Source organism: Natator depressus, chromosome 5 (genome assembly GCF_965152275.1).
Source record: "Natator depressus isolate rNatDep1 chromosome 5, rNatDep2.hap1, whole genome shotgun sequence".
NCBI lineage: Eukaryota > Metazoa > Chordata > Testudines > Cheloniidae > Natator > Natator depressus.
The window spans coordinates 40,248,208-40,262,316 of record NC_134238.1 but is presented as its reverse complement, the minus strand read 5'-3'; the positions used below and the strand labels follow the sequence as shown (position 1 = coordinate 40,262,316).

The 14,109-nt window shown below is 40.5% G+C and overlaps 1 protein-coding gene across 2 annotated transcripts in view; it reads right to left on the bottom strand.

Moving 5' to 3' along the window:
- The window catches only part of RGS7BP (regulator of G protein signaling 7 binding protein), a 76,969-nt gene that overhangs the window by 61,627 nt on the left and 1,233 nt on the right, over nucleotides 1-14,109 (bottom strand). For both annotated transcript variants that reach the window (XM_074952617.1, XM_074952616.1), the window contains exon 2: nucleotides 11,659-11,825. In XM_074952617.1, coding sequence (XP_074808718.1) covers nucleotides 11,659-11,825 — 167 coding nt within the window. The remainder of the gene's footprint in view (nucleotides 1-11,658; nucleotides 11,826-14,109) is intronic.

Below are 14,109 nucleotides of genomic sequence, written 5' to 3'. Positions count from 1 at the left end.
CCCATCTAATTAAGGGTTTATAATATAAATGGTGACACCATTAGGCAGCAGAAATACAGTGCTATTGATGCAATCTGAAATAAGCTGTCTCCTTCTTTAACACACAAACTTTGGAGTCAGGGAATTAGAGAATTACAGAGCGAGGCCAAAATGTTCAGTTAGGCACTAAATCCAGAATTTCGGGACCTAAATAAGTGTCCTAACTTTCAGTGACTTGGAGCACCCACAACTTCCACTTAATACACTGTCATAATGTGAAGCACTGTGCGTTGTAGCAACTGCATATTAAACTCCATTTCCCCTATGTGATAGCAAATCACGATTTTATCGTGAGTCTTGCAATATTCTGTGTTTTTTCATAAACCCCAGTTTCTGAGGTCTTGTGATTAATGAGACTCATCTTTCTTTCTTTAAACAAACAGAGTAAGTTTCTAGCTCTCCTGGTTGTGGAGGAAACCTTGAAAACAGGAATCCTAAAGATTCAAAAAGCAGAAGGCAGATGAAAAGACTGCCACAATTTTATCTCATTATTTTGGGAAGCCTGATTTATGACAATATAGAGCTTTGTCCTGTCCTGCGAAGTGGTAATTGAGTTCAACTCCCATTTACATTAATAGGATTTGGGGATGCTTAGCACCAACCATAAGATGCTCAGAACTTCACAGATTTTGGCTCTAAAACTTTAAAAACCAAATTAATGTCTGGCTCCTGCCACCCTTATTCACGTCAGTAATCCCTAATCATGGGTAGTATCAATGAAGTCAACGGGGCTACTCCCTTAGGTAGGCATTGCAGGATTAAACATTATGACTGAAATTCATGCCTGTGCAGAGGTCCAGCATAAGGGATGTGCACAATCTGTTTCTTCACTTCAGCAGGTGGGTACTGTAGTTGTAAGAATGCTTGATAGAGATCTTGTAGGTGTTTGTCTCTGTCTGAGGGGTTGGAGCAAATGCGGTTGTATCGTAGAGCTTGGCTGTAGACAATGGATCGTGTGGTGTGGTCTGGACGAAAGCTGGAGGCATGTAGGTAGGAATAGCTGTCAGTAGGATTCCGGTATAGGGTGGTGTTTATGTGACCATCGCTTATTAGCACCGTAGTGTCCAAGAAGTGAAGAAACAGATTGACAGAGCCAGAAGAGTACCCAGAAGTCACCTAATACAGGACAGGCCCGACAAAGAAAATAACAGAACGCCACTAGCCATCACCTTCAGCTCCCAACTAAAACCTCTCCAATGCATCATCAAGGATCTGCAACCTATCCTGAAGGACGACCCATCACTCTCACAGATCTTGGGAGACAGGCCAGTCCTTGCTTATAGACAGCCCCCCACCTGAAGCAAATACTCACCAGCAACCACACACCACACAACAGAACCACTAACCCAGGAACCTATCCTTGCAACAAAGCCCATTGCCAACTGTGTCCACATATCTATTCAGGGGACACCATCATAGGGCCTAATGACATCAGCCACGCTATCAGAGGCTCGTTCACCTGCACATCTACCAATGTGATATATGCCATCATGTGCCAGCAATGCCCCTCTGCCATGTACATTGGTCAAATTGGACAGTCTCTACGTAAAAGAATAAATGGACACAAATCAGACGTCAAGAATTATAACATTCAAAAAGCAGTTGGAGAACACTTCAGTCTCTCTGGTCACTCAATTACAGACCTAAAAGTGGCAATACTTCAACAAAAAAACTTCAAAAACAGACTCCAACGAGAGACTGCTGAATTGGAATTAATTTGCAAACTGGATACAATTAACTTAGGCTTGAATAGAGACTGGGAGTGGATGGGTCATTACACAAAGTAAAACTACTTCCCCATGTTTATCCCCCCTCCACTGTTCCTCAGAGGTTCTTGTCAACTGCTGGAAATGGCCCACCTTGATTATCACTACAAAAGGGTCCCCCCTCCCCCACGCTCTCCTGCTGGTAATAGCTCACCTTAAGTGATCACTCTGGTTACAGTGTGTATGGTAACAACCATTGTTTCATATTCTCTATGTATATAAATCTCTCCACTGTATTTTCCACTGCATGCATCCGATGAAGTGAGCTGTAGCTCACGAAAGCATATGCTCAAATAAATTTGTTAGTCTCTAAGGTGCCACAAGTACTCCTCTTCTTTTTGTGAATACAGACTAACATGGCTGCTACTGTGAAACCTTCCGTGAAAGCGTACTCAAAGAAATATCACTGTGAGTCTAAGGATAATTCAGAATATAATTTAAATGTATTAAAATTCATTAATTTTCCATAATTAAGTCACTTATTTTTTTAAACTCCATAGAAACAAAGAGGAATCAGTGCATGATTGTAGCATAGCAATTATTGGCACATTTCACATCATTCACATTTGACAGTAGCAGGTGATTTAGAAATCTGGAAGAACACAAAGAACAGGTACAAATTTAAGGCCCATTCTTGCTTTCAGAGCCTAATCCTACTCCCATTGCTCCCACTGGGAATTTTGCTACTGACTTCAACGAAGATGAATCAGAACACAGGTGTTCCTTGCATACACTAAATTCCCACTGAAATCAGTGGGATTTTGGGGTCTTACTGTGGGCCTCATGTTTCTCCATTTAGAGGGAAATTTTTAAAAGCCCCCCAAGGGGTTTAAGTTGCATTCAGTGGAACTTGAGTTCCTAAATCCCTCACAAGGTTTTGAAAACCTGCCCTTACTAGATTTCTAAGGGGAGCCACAGTTTCCCTGCTCGAATAGTAAACATAATTCTCCTGTACAGATTGTGCCTAAACAAATGATCCACATGAACTAGTTCTATTTCAGTTCGACAGTAAATACATGCATTAAGAAGCCACAGTATTAAAATTCCTCTTCAATGTGGCAATTTGTGGAATAAATAGACTAAAAGGACTTCTGGTTCTCAGTGTGGTTTATTGTATATACCAGGGGTTCTCAAACGTCATTGCACCACGACCCCCCTTCTGACAACAAAAATTACTACACGACCCCAGGAGGGGAGACTGAACCCTGAGCCTGCCTGAGCCCCACCAGCCCAGGTGGAGAGGGAGGCAAAGCCCAAGGGCTTCAGCCCCAGGCAGGAGGCCTGTAACCTGAGCCCCGACACTGAGGGCTGAAACCCTTGGGCTTTGGCCCCGGGCTTCAGCTTTGACCTCGGACAGTGGGGCTCAAGCTTTGGCTTCAGCCATGGGCCCCAGCAAGTCTAAGTGAGCCCTGGTGACCCCATTAAAATGGGGTCATGACTCACTTTGGGGTCCCATCCCACAGTTTGAGAACCGCTGGTATATACTGATTCCTTGAAAAATAGGGTTTTGCATCTTTGAATCCAGTATACATATTGCTGTAAAGTGTTTTGTTGTTCTGTTTTCTCTGATAATCAGAGAGGTCACAGTATTAGCACACCATAAACAAAACCCAAACAGATGGACTAAGTGAGATGCAATCTTCTCGTATTTTAATAAATTCAAGGCCTGATTATTCCGTCAGCTGACATGGACAACTTCCATTGAAACCAAGGGGAGTGGTGCGCTACTGGCAGGATAACTGGGCTCCTCAAGCTGTCTTTGGGCTGATATTGCATTCCTTGAACATCCCAAACTTCCAATGTTGGGGGCACATGAGGTGTTGGGGGATGTACGGAATACAGGATCAAACCTGCTGGGGAGTGGGGGGAATACAGCAATAGGGTTACTAGTGTGTTCAGAAATTGTTTTCTTCTACAGTTCTAAGTAGGCTTGAGTATGCCTCCTTTATACTTTATCTGAGGGTGCAGTCACAGGTTAAACTCACTGTTATGTATTCTGCTGCTGTTTTTACTTTTCTGCTGAATGTATCTGCATGTGCTTTGATCCAACAGGTGCCTTTATTTCAAAATAATCTTGCACCTGAGAAGCTATATAAAGTAATCAATAAAAGGCACCTTAGAAACTAGTGCTCCACCCAGTACTTCCATAATACATAATTGTGGGTCAAATTCTGGCACCTTTATTCACCCTGAATAGTACCTCACTCCACAAGAAATCCCACTGAAATCGATGGAACTATTCATGAAGTAAGGCAGAATCTGACTGATGGTTTTTAAGAATCCAGCTTCCTAAGGATTTAAAATTTAGGATTTCAATGTTCTTATCTAAAACAAATCAATAATATGCTATAACAAAATCAAGCAATTAGTTAAGGTTTTTATTTGCTGCAACCCAGCATATGCAACCCTGTGCAGAGGGGCAGCAAAGGCTAACGATCCACTTAAGTGCTCAAAGCAGGGCTTAAATGGTACCTGGGTCATGTGCTGGTTTTCTGCTGGGGATAAATTTGATCTTTTGTACATTTGCCAGCACACCAGGTCAGATTCGACCTTGGTGAAACTCCACAGACCTTCATATAGTTGCACCAGAGATGAAATTGGTTCATTGAGTTATAATGAAATCCTTTTGGGGCAGGGACTGTCTCTTACTATATGTTTGTATAGTGCCTAGCACAGTGGCACATGATCTTGATTGGCTTTCTAGGCACTAGAGTAATCCAAAAAATAAATGATAACTCTTATGAGCCATGTAAGTCTTTTTTTGAGGGCTTAACTGGTACTTAATTGGTGCATAGACTGAGGCTGGCTCTCTTCACAAGGGTGAAACTCAATATTTTTCTGTTCTTTGTATGGATCTATCACACAGCAACAGGGAAGAGAAAAACATTTTATTAAATAGGAAAACCTGATTGTCAAACAGCAAAAGTCAGGAAAGGGATGCGAGGATATGTGTAATTACTGAAACGATTTTTACGTCTTTTTTTAATTGACTAGCTTACACATTGGCCGTGTCCCTTTACATCATTTTTAAATATACAGTGGTCAAACACAGTGTATTTTGGTGACTTCAGTTGCTGTGGGCCAAGTTTTGATCTCTGATACGGCAGTATAAATCTGGAGTAATTCCATAAGTGAGAAATCAGTGAACCTCCACATTTAAAATGGTGCAAATGAAATTAGAATGTGGCTCCATAACGTTCTGTACTCCCACTAAATAACAGATTTTTTGTAAGAGTTTAAGGGGGCTATAGTAAATGTTAACAGAAGTTGCACATGCACGCGCGCACACACACATTGTATATCATGCCTTATTTATGATGGAATGGGAATGTTTATAACAAACATGGGCTGGATCTTGCAAGCTCTTGTTCAGTTGGAGCTGGATTTTGCTACCTTCACTCATGTTTAATAGTATCTTATTCAGTGATTAGTCCTTATAAAATAAATAGGACTTCTTGCCAAGTAAGGTATTACTCCACATAATTTAGGGTAGCAGAAGCTGCAGTGCAGAAGCCCAGACATTTGTTGTTTTTAGTCAGATCCACCATAAAATTCCACCCTTCTGCTGTTCTGAAAACCTTTGCAATACTTGGGCAATAGCAGATTAATGTAGGAATAGCTGAGTCCTTTAGATATACCATTTACCATAATAAAACACTGCATTGAAAATTCATTTAAAGCCTTTTCTCTTACCACTTTTTTTTCTATTTAATTAAAATTATACATACATAATGGGCCAGATTCTGCTACAGCGAGGTAAAGTCCTATTGAACTCAATAGTTATATTATCTCTGATCCCAAACATTTCCTATGTGAAAAAGCTAAGATAGCAAAAGGCAAGTTTGGCCCTAAAAATATCCCAGCCATAAACCATGGCAGGATACAGGGGCACCACTTGGTCCCCAAGACTCAAGGAATTAATGCCAGCATCACTCTCCCCTTGTACGAGTGCTCTGGGAAAGGACTGAAATGGCAGCTGCAGTGAAGAGAGTCAGGGAAGGTAGAGGTTCATTTTCTGTGTGCTGAGAGCTCTGGTTTGTTCTTCTTTTGCTTACATTACCTCACTTTGACTCATGATTATAAAAATTCTCTCCTGCTGACCAGCCCTTACTGACTGTTGCGCGTTATGTTTCTGCTGAGCCATCCTTATTCTTGCAGTGCCTTCTTTAATTTCACAAGTGAAACGGTTAAAACTTTTTCTATTATGTCTGTCTTAATATAGCTCTCACGTGGTTACAGGTCTGAATTGTCCTTTTTTTTTTAAACTTGGCTTTTTCAACATGTGCAATATTTGGACCAAGATACAATTTATTTATTTGTTTGTTTGCTTTAGAAAACTTTGATTTGGGGAAGTTCATAGAAATTTTAATAAAAAACAACCACAAATGGGTTTGAATTCAGCTTTTTGTTACAGCCATGGCAATTTCTGGGTATTAAATAAGCCAGAGAGGGGTGATCCTCTGTTGGTCCAGAAAACAATATAAATGTATTGAAAACCACCAGGAAAAAACAACAATAAAATTGAATAAATATTACATAGTTCAAGCAAGACCATATTCAGTGTTTTTGTGTGATGTCAGGAGTGGAATGCAATGTGGCCAAAGTAAAGCTGTGGGAGCCTTAACTTTTGTTCTTCCTGAGTGTTTATGATTTTTTTTTAAACTATGCTGCCTTAGTATTTGCACTGATTTTGTTATAAAAATAAATATACTATAATGTAATGTAAGGAAACTTCGTCTTGGAATTCTCACAACAAGATTCACTGCTACAGCTTATAATGGCATAACCATTTGATGGGAACTTTTCCTTGTACTGTTACATAATCACTTAACTATTACTGGCTCTCTATCAAGAGACACACTAGGATACTCAATTATATTATCAAGGTCTCTGGAAGCAAACCTTGAGTAATTTTACAAGTTACTAAAAATATAGCATCAAGCAGGAAATAGCCAAAGGTTTTGTGCAGTTCTGTAAAGTCTGGATAGTCCCTCAAAAATACAGCTCTGTCTGAACAGAGAGTCCAGGTTTTCAAAGTTAGATGCACACAACTGCATGCGTGCACACGTTTGCATGACCAACTTCCATGCAAAATGAGCCAATATTCACATGTAAACCATCCATTAGCACATAGACATGGCCAGTTAGATGTTTAGTTAGCTATGTGCACGCACAGCATATGAATTATACATGCATATCTGAGTATATAAATTAGGCAGTTGCAAAAAAGTGTATGTGCAGTGGTGCATAAATGTGTTTGAAACTCCAGCCCTGAGTTCTCTCGCTCTCCTTGTTTGTGCCCCAAAACAATAATGTACTTTGCCCACAAACCCAGCTCTCCACTCACAGCTCCCTTGCCAATCACTGCCCCTGCCCAGTCCCTTACTTTCCTATAGACCAGATCCTCTCCCAAAAAAGAACTGTATCGCCTCAGTACTTTCTCCTTCATCCTCATCCAGATGTCTTTCCCATTTTTAAATCTTCCTCTGAACTCTACCTTTAAAGAAAATCTTGGACTCATTTTCTATTGCTGCTGTAGTCTCTGCTCCTTTGACCATAACCTGTGATCCTACACGCACATATAATATGAAGTAGAATTCTATTGAGGTTTCTAGGTTCTGATACCATAATAACCTGCAATAATTCAGCTCAAGAGCCAAATCCTATTCATCTTATTCTTGAAAACAGTCTCTTTAAAGTTAATGGGATTCTTGTGGGAGTAAGGTGAGCAGATTTGAGCTCAAGTGGTAAGGCATGAGCACCATCAGAAAGGATTTCCTTGCATATCCATTGCTGCAAAATGAAGATATAAAGTTGGAATGTTTCTACTTCAAAATGTTTTAATTTATATTTGTTATTCCCCAAAAGTCATAATAGTGTTGGTGTGAGGCAACATCAATATATTACTTCATACACTACCTGCTTATTTATGGGAACTTCAGAGAAACATGTTTCAACAACAAAAATATATAAGCAAGCAACTTAATATAAGGGTGTAATTGCGTTTAGGCTCTTGTTACACCATTACGATGGAGTTTGAGCGCTTTTTCACAAGAAACTAAATTGAATTTCTTTGTACTGCCCTGTAAGGTTTTTAAAGATTTCGTAGTGTAAAGAGCATTATTTTATCTGAAGCATTTTCTGAGTATGGAACATTCCAGGAGCGGCCAAATTAATATCGGGCCAGGACTGCATTATCCCCTCTCAAAGGAACACCTGCAGGCTGGGGACACTGCAGCCGTGTTCCTGAGGAGCCTACTGTGGACTTCCTCCCACATCTTTATACTGTGGTGCTGTGCCTCCATGTGATAGCCCAGAGGGCTCCATCCAGAAAAATGGCGAATTCCCATAGTCCATCTCTGGCTCTACACTAGCTCTGGCTCTGCTTTTGTCTGCTCGCTCCTCACCCCTGACCTGACCAGTCTCCACCCTCTCTCGTGTGAACCCCTACACCAGGTCCATAAGAGAAGGCGAGAGAGTTGGGAAGGTGGCTTTGCCCAGCTGACTACTGTAACTTTGGATGCTGTATCAGAATTTTCGGGAACTATACGTGTAGTACACAGAGACTCCCGTGATATTCAGTGTATGAACAGAATGTGCATTTTTGATTAAACATGTTTATGGCTACTTAATATTTTCAGCTGTTTCTTATTCCTTTAACTACAATATATTTTAAGTGGCACTAACTGCCAAAGAGGCAATGTTAGACATTTTTCTTGGTATTAAAATCAATGTGGGGGCTGTGTCCCCACAACAAACTCAGTGTCAAAGCAGCACTTTTCCTGCTGTCTTGTTTTTTGTCTTTCTTCTTATATCTCTCTCTCTGTCGCTCATTTACTTTTAAATGCTACAGAAGACACCTGTCCCTCCCTTTCCTTTGCTAACTGCCCTCCTCCTCAGGTGCCCCTTTTCCCCCCCTCCACAACGGATGCCATCTCTTCCTGTTCCCCACTCATTCCTGTCCATTTATTTCCTGCTCTAGCTTTTTATCCTCCCATGTTTCATCCCAATCCTGCCTCTCCTTGTGCTGCTGCCTCCTGACCAGTGCATTCTAGTCCTCAAAAATCTCTACTCCCGCTTCTTTCCTTTCTATTCTGTTACCATCCCTAATGTGTTTCCCCCTCCAGTCTGTCTTCTCCTATCACAGTCCAGACCCCAACCCATGTTCAATACATCATTCTTCTTACAGAATTAGGGACCGATACGCCATGTCTGTTGCCATCTCTATTTCTTTCCCTCTCTGAATCCTCATTGTATCCCCATCTCCACCCTTCCCTCACCTGGCCCTCTTAATACAGTCCTCAAACACTGCATAAAACAAGTTAATTTGGCTCTCCCTGTTGCTCTCATTATTCAGGTGAAGGAGGTTAAGCATGCGAAGCGCATCTTGTGAAATGCCTACTGGACAAAATAAGCAATGTACAGTGAACTGTTGGGTTTTTAATACTTACCAGTTGTTATGGATATCACATTATTTACAGTTGTTTAATACAGTCTTAGATGAGTTACAATGTCAATTTCATAGCACTTGCAGGACATCTCTGTGACTGCATCAGATTTCTATCTAAGACATGAACATGTTAAAATCATATCTTTTGAAACAAGCATATTTCCTTACCTTTGTTATTACACCTAAATGGAATGAATTTTTAAAATAGTAGCTATTTTGGGGGGGTTGAATTTTTAGTGCGGTCAGACCTAGGTTTTGTAAGAGTTTGTCTTTTGCTTGGGAAACAAATTGGAGTGAACAGTGTCTATTTAAAAGAGAATTTTGCACAAAATCAAATCTGAAAAAAGAAGAAAATTATACCAAAAGCACTGTGTTTTTTCTGTTTTGGTTTTGGAGTGAGATTCACTAGTGGTATGGAAGGCCAATAAAAGGCTCTCCATCTCACTTAAGCCCAATAGGGGCTAGCTTGGGGAAATCATGGGCAGAGCAGCCACACAGGAATCTCCATGCATCATCTGTGTGTCACAGAAAGCATCTCCATGTTGGATCTTCACAGGCAGGCACAGAAGGCTATGGCGAGCTAAGGGAGATATATATTTATGTTGATGCAGTGGCCCTAACACCCTGCACGGCTGATGTTGACGTACTGGGGGCAGCTACTACAGTTTATAGTCTGAAACAGCAGAAGCAGGAGTGCTATGCAGCAACCACTAATTGGCAAGTGGATTTCACCTCCACAGAACCCAAATACTCAGGCTTTATGAAGGTGGGGGGGGGGGGGGATTTTACCCTTATTGGAGAGAGCAACTTTTTCTCTTCGTTTATCCTGTAATGAGCCATAATCCTGAGTTTGTGATGACACATTCTGTTACCATGACAAGGATGTGATGTCACAAATTTAGTAATATGGCTTTACTGCAGACTCAAATAGGGAAAGATGGTCTGGGAGGCTGTAGCCCTCATATCAATACAAATAGATGAGAGTTAGCAAACATAAGAAAGATGATTTAATATAGGCATATGTGACAGGTGAATACAGATGTAAATTATGGAAATGATTTATGTTTAAGTTCTATGTATTTTAAAGTATGTCCCATTTCAAGGGCTTGATCCTGCAAGATGCTGAGTTAGTTCAAGTCCCATTGAAGTTGGTGGACAACAAGGCGGTCCTTTAAATCACAGGAGGCACTAGGCAACTTGCAGGATCCAAACTTAAAATCTCTAAGGCAATAGCTCCTAAAATTGTGGTCTGTGGACCACTTATGGTCTGAGGAGCACTTGCTGGTGGTCCGTAGAGAGCTTGGTTTTTCTCATCCTTGTTGTCAGCTGAGAGAAACAGAACAGATGTGAAAGGAAGACTAAATGAAGAGATGTTGTGATTAACTTTTTTTTTCAAAAAGGACAAAATACTCATTACATTAAAGAGAACTGAAAATACAAATATTTCCCCTGTATGTCTTTTTGATGTAAGCAACAGCTGTAGTTCCCACAGGGATGTCACACAGTAGCAAATGAGACAGGAGATGGTCCACAAGACCATATTTCCTTTAAGATGTGATCCATGCTAGGATAAACTTTGGGGAACTGCTGATCTAGGGGTAAATAGCCATAAGGGCAGAAGTTCAGTCTCTTTATTTTGTACATGCAAAATCAACTGTAGGTGTAAAGCAGAGTATTAGCACCTCTAAATATCTGCACCCCAAGTTCAGTTGCAGGTATAAATTTTACAAATGTAAATTGCAGCTGCAAAAGGGATGCTGGTCTCTTGAAAATTTTGCCCATAGTCTGTTACCTTAGCCTCCAAAATGAGAAAATTTTAGCAGGGCAAAAAAAAAGTGTTTTAAGAAATGTAAGAATTCCCCTTATATGAGTTCTGAGCGGTGTGCCATTTTAATACTTCTGAGTAGCTTAGTGATCAAATTGGTGATTTCTCTCCCTGCACAGGCTATTTAGCTATTTATAAAACCATATTAAGGCCCGTTCCCACAGTCTTTAGTCATGTAACCCTCCCACTATGTTAGGACTGCAGGATCAGGTCCATTGAATTTCACCCTGGAAGCTCAACCTCGGATTATATTCTTTTGATCATTTTGTGTTGTGTCAAACCCTTCTCACTTTACAGAAAAGTCTCAATGAAATGAATAGGATACTATCATCAGTGCCAAATTCCTATCAGCAGCATGATTTGGCCCATAATGATGCTGTGATAAGGATTTGTACATTCCGTAAACTCCAAGACCATACATCTCTTAATTTAAATCCTAACAATGGAGTCTGCATAGACTGTAGTATAACAGTTTGGTGCCTTTGCCCAAAGCTCCATTGAAATACTGTTTAGCAACCAGAAACTTGAATATTATGAAGGTACTTGCTTGAATGGAAGAAATCTAAGAAGACTCTTACCCAGAGATTGCTGCTAGTTTTTGGTGCGCCTGATAGGCCATCTCACATCCTTTGGTTCTAGTCTTTTGCATTTCAGCATTTAGAGACGGACAACTGACGGAGACGTCCCCAATGGAAATGACTAACTCCCGGTATAGAGCCACCAGGGTATTGAACTCCTGAACAAGCTGAAAAACAGATTGTTTTACATGAAACATTTAACTAATTGATAAAATAATGGGGCATTTATAAAAACGTTCCTATTTCAAGGCCTGCTCCTATTGACTTCACAGAGAATGGGATCAAGTCCTTAACATTTAGTAAATGGGTAGGGCCTTCATGTGAGCTACCTTATGTGTACATGTTCCTTTGCAGGAAAGTAATATTCCAACTAAACCTCTGAATGTGTTCGGGTAGTTAATCTTAAATATTATGCAGACATAAATAACGGCTTTTCTTCTCCTGATAGCAAGAGATTATTTTTTATCATAATGAAAGACAAAAATGTCTCCAGAGATGATTCCCTTCACTCCCTCTGGTTTCTGATTAGCAACACATTTATGGAGTGGAAAGTACCATTCATTTATGCACTGAAGTCTTTGCTAATTTACTTTGTAATGATTTCCTTCCTGTCACTGACCTCTAACCCAGATTTCAGACTTGAAATTGATCTGAAGTTGTTGGCTGATAAGATGTACTAGAAAGGCACTTTCCACTTAGTATTCCAGAAAGCACTTTGGCCAGTGTGAAATAAACAGACAAAGAAATAGATAAACCTCTCAGCCTTGCCACAGAAATACTCCAACCCGGCATCACACTAGCAGACACATTTGGACACTATTGGATAAATCTTTACATTCACAGCATTGGAAAAATTATTATTTTGTTCCATTAATCTACAATGTGCGTTCTTTTTATTTTAAAGAAACAAAATATATGTTGACTGTGAATGCAGTCATGATCTGCAAGAGATAAAAGCATGAATAAAGGCCACTTGTAGTGGGGAAGAAGGATGTAAAAATCTGGGTTTACCTGGATCCTACCAGATCCAGCCAAATTTTTGAGACAACCCGCAAATTCTAATGCCTAAATAGAGAGCAAGGGTAGCTGCTCATATTGCACCAAGAAATTCTGGGCTGGGCCCAATGCATCCCTGTGCAAGGGTGCTGTAAAAACCTGTCTCCCATACCTGGATCCTGCCAATTTTGTCCCTTCCTCCCCAAATTCCCTAGCATGAATAAGAGAACCGGTTTAGCTGCTTCTAGTGCACCAAAACAATCCAGATCCTCATGCATCCTCATACATCTGCTAAAAAACAGATGCAGCACGTGGATCCTGCTAAATTTGGCCTCAAGTCCCCAAGTTCCATGGCCTAAGAGGAGAACAAGTGTAGATGCTAGTGCACAAAATAAAATAATAATAATAATAATAATAATAAATTAATAATAAAACAAATCTGGACCTCAATCCATTGTGGTACAAAGTTCCATCAAAATCTGACACCTGGATTCTGGTGAAGACGGCCAAATGTTGGCAGTTATCACCCCAAAGCCACTGCCTAAATAGAATGCAATGGTAGCTGCTACTATGCCACCAAAAAATCCGGATCCTTGTGCATCTGGGAACAGCAAGAGCACAAAAAGCTGGATTCAGCACCTGGATCCTGCTGGGTCTCAGCAATTTTTGGTCCCAAACTTTTGTTTTTTTAATCTCAAATCTAAACATTCTACCAGCTAAATAGTGCAGCTTCTCCAATTCCACTTCTTCTCTGTTAAGATGTTCAAATTTGGGGGATTAGAATGAACAAACATTGCTAGATATATGTATTTATAGTGCTGCCGTGACAGCTTGCAATAGGGTCTGGACTTTTTTGGTGCACTCGGAGCTGCTACATTTCCCCCTCTACTTAGACACTTGAATTTGGAGTATTCGGGCCAAAAATTGGCAGGATCTGGCAGGATCCAGATACCCCAGTGCATGTTCCAGTGATAGAGGGCTGAGATTCAGGGTTCAGATTTTTAATGAAAAATAGCATCAGCTCCACCTGTTTTCTAGTTAGTCTCTAATTTGCAGAGTTGGGGCCCAGTATTGCTGAGGTCCAGCTGGATTCAGGTGCCAGGGACAGGATTTTGTGCTGCTGTTTTGCTGGGGTCCAAATATTTAGGGCATACTAAGAGTGACTACCTTAGTGAAGAAATTTTGTGCCATTACATTTGAGGGGCCAAAAAATTGGATGGATCCAGTAAGATCCTGGTGCTTAATCTAGTATTTTGCTCTGCTAAGGTGTATGGAAGTCCAGATATTTTTGGCATACTAAAAGCACCTCTACTTGTTATCTATTTAAGTGGTGGATTTTAAAGGGTTGGGGCCAAAATTGGCAGATTTCAGCAGAATCTAGGTGCCAGATCGTGCCTTTTGAAGCATTGCTAGGCTGAGATGAATCAGGATACAGATTTAATTAGTGCAGTTGGA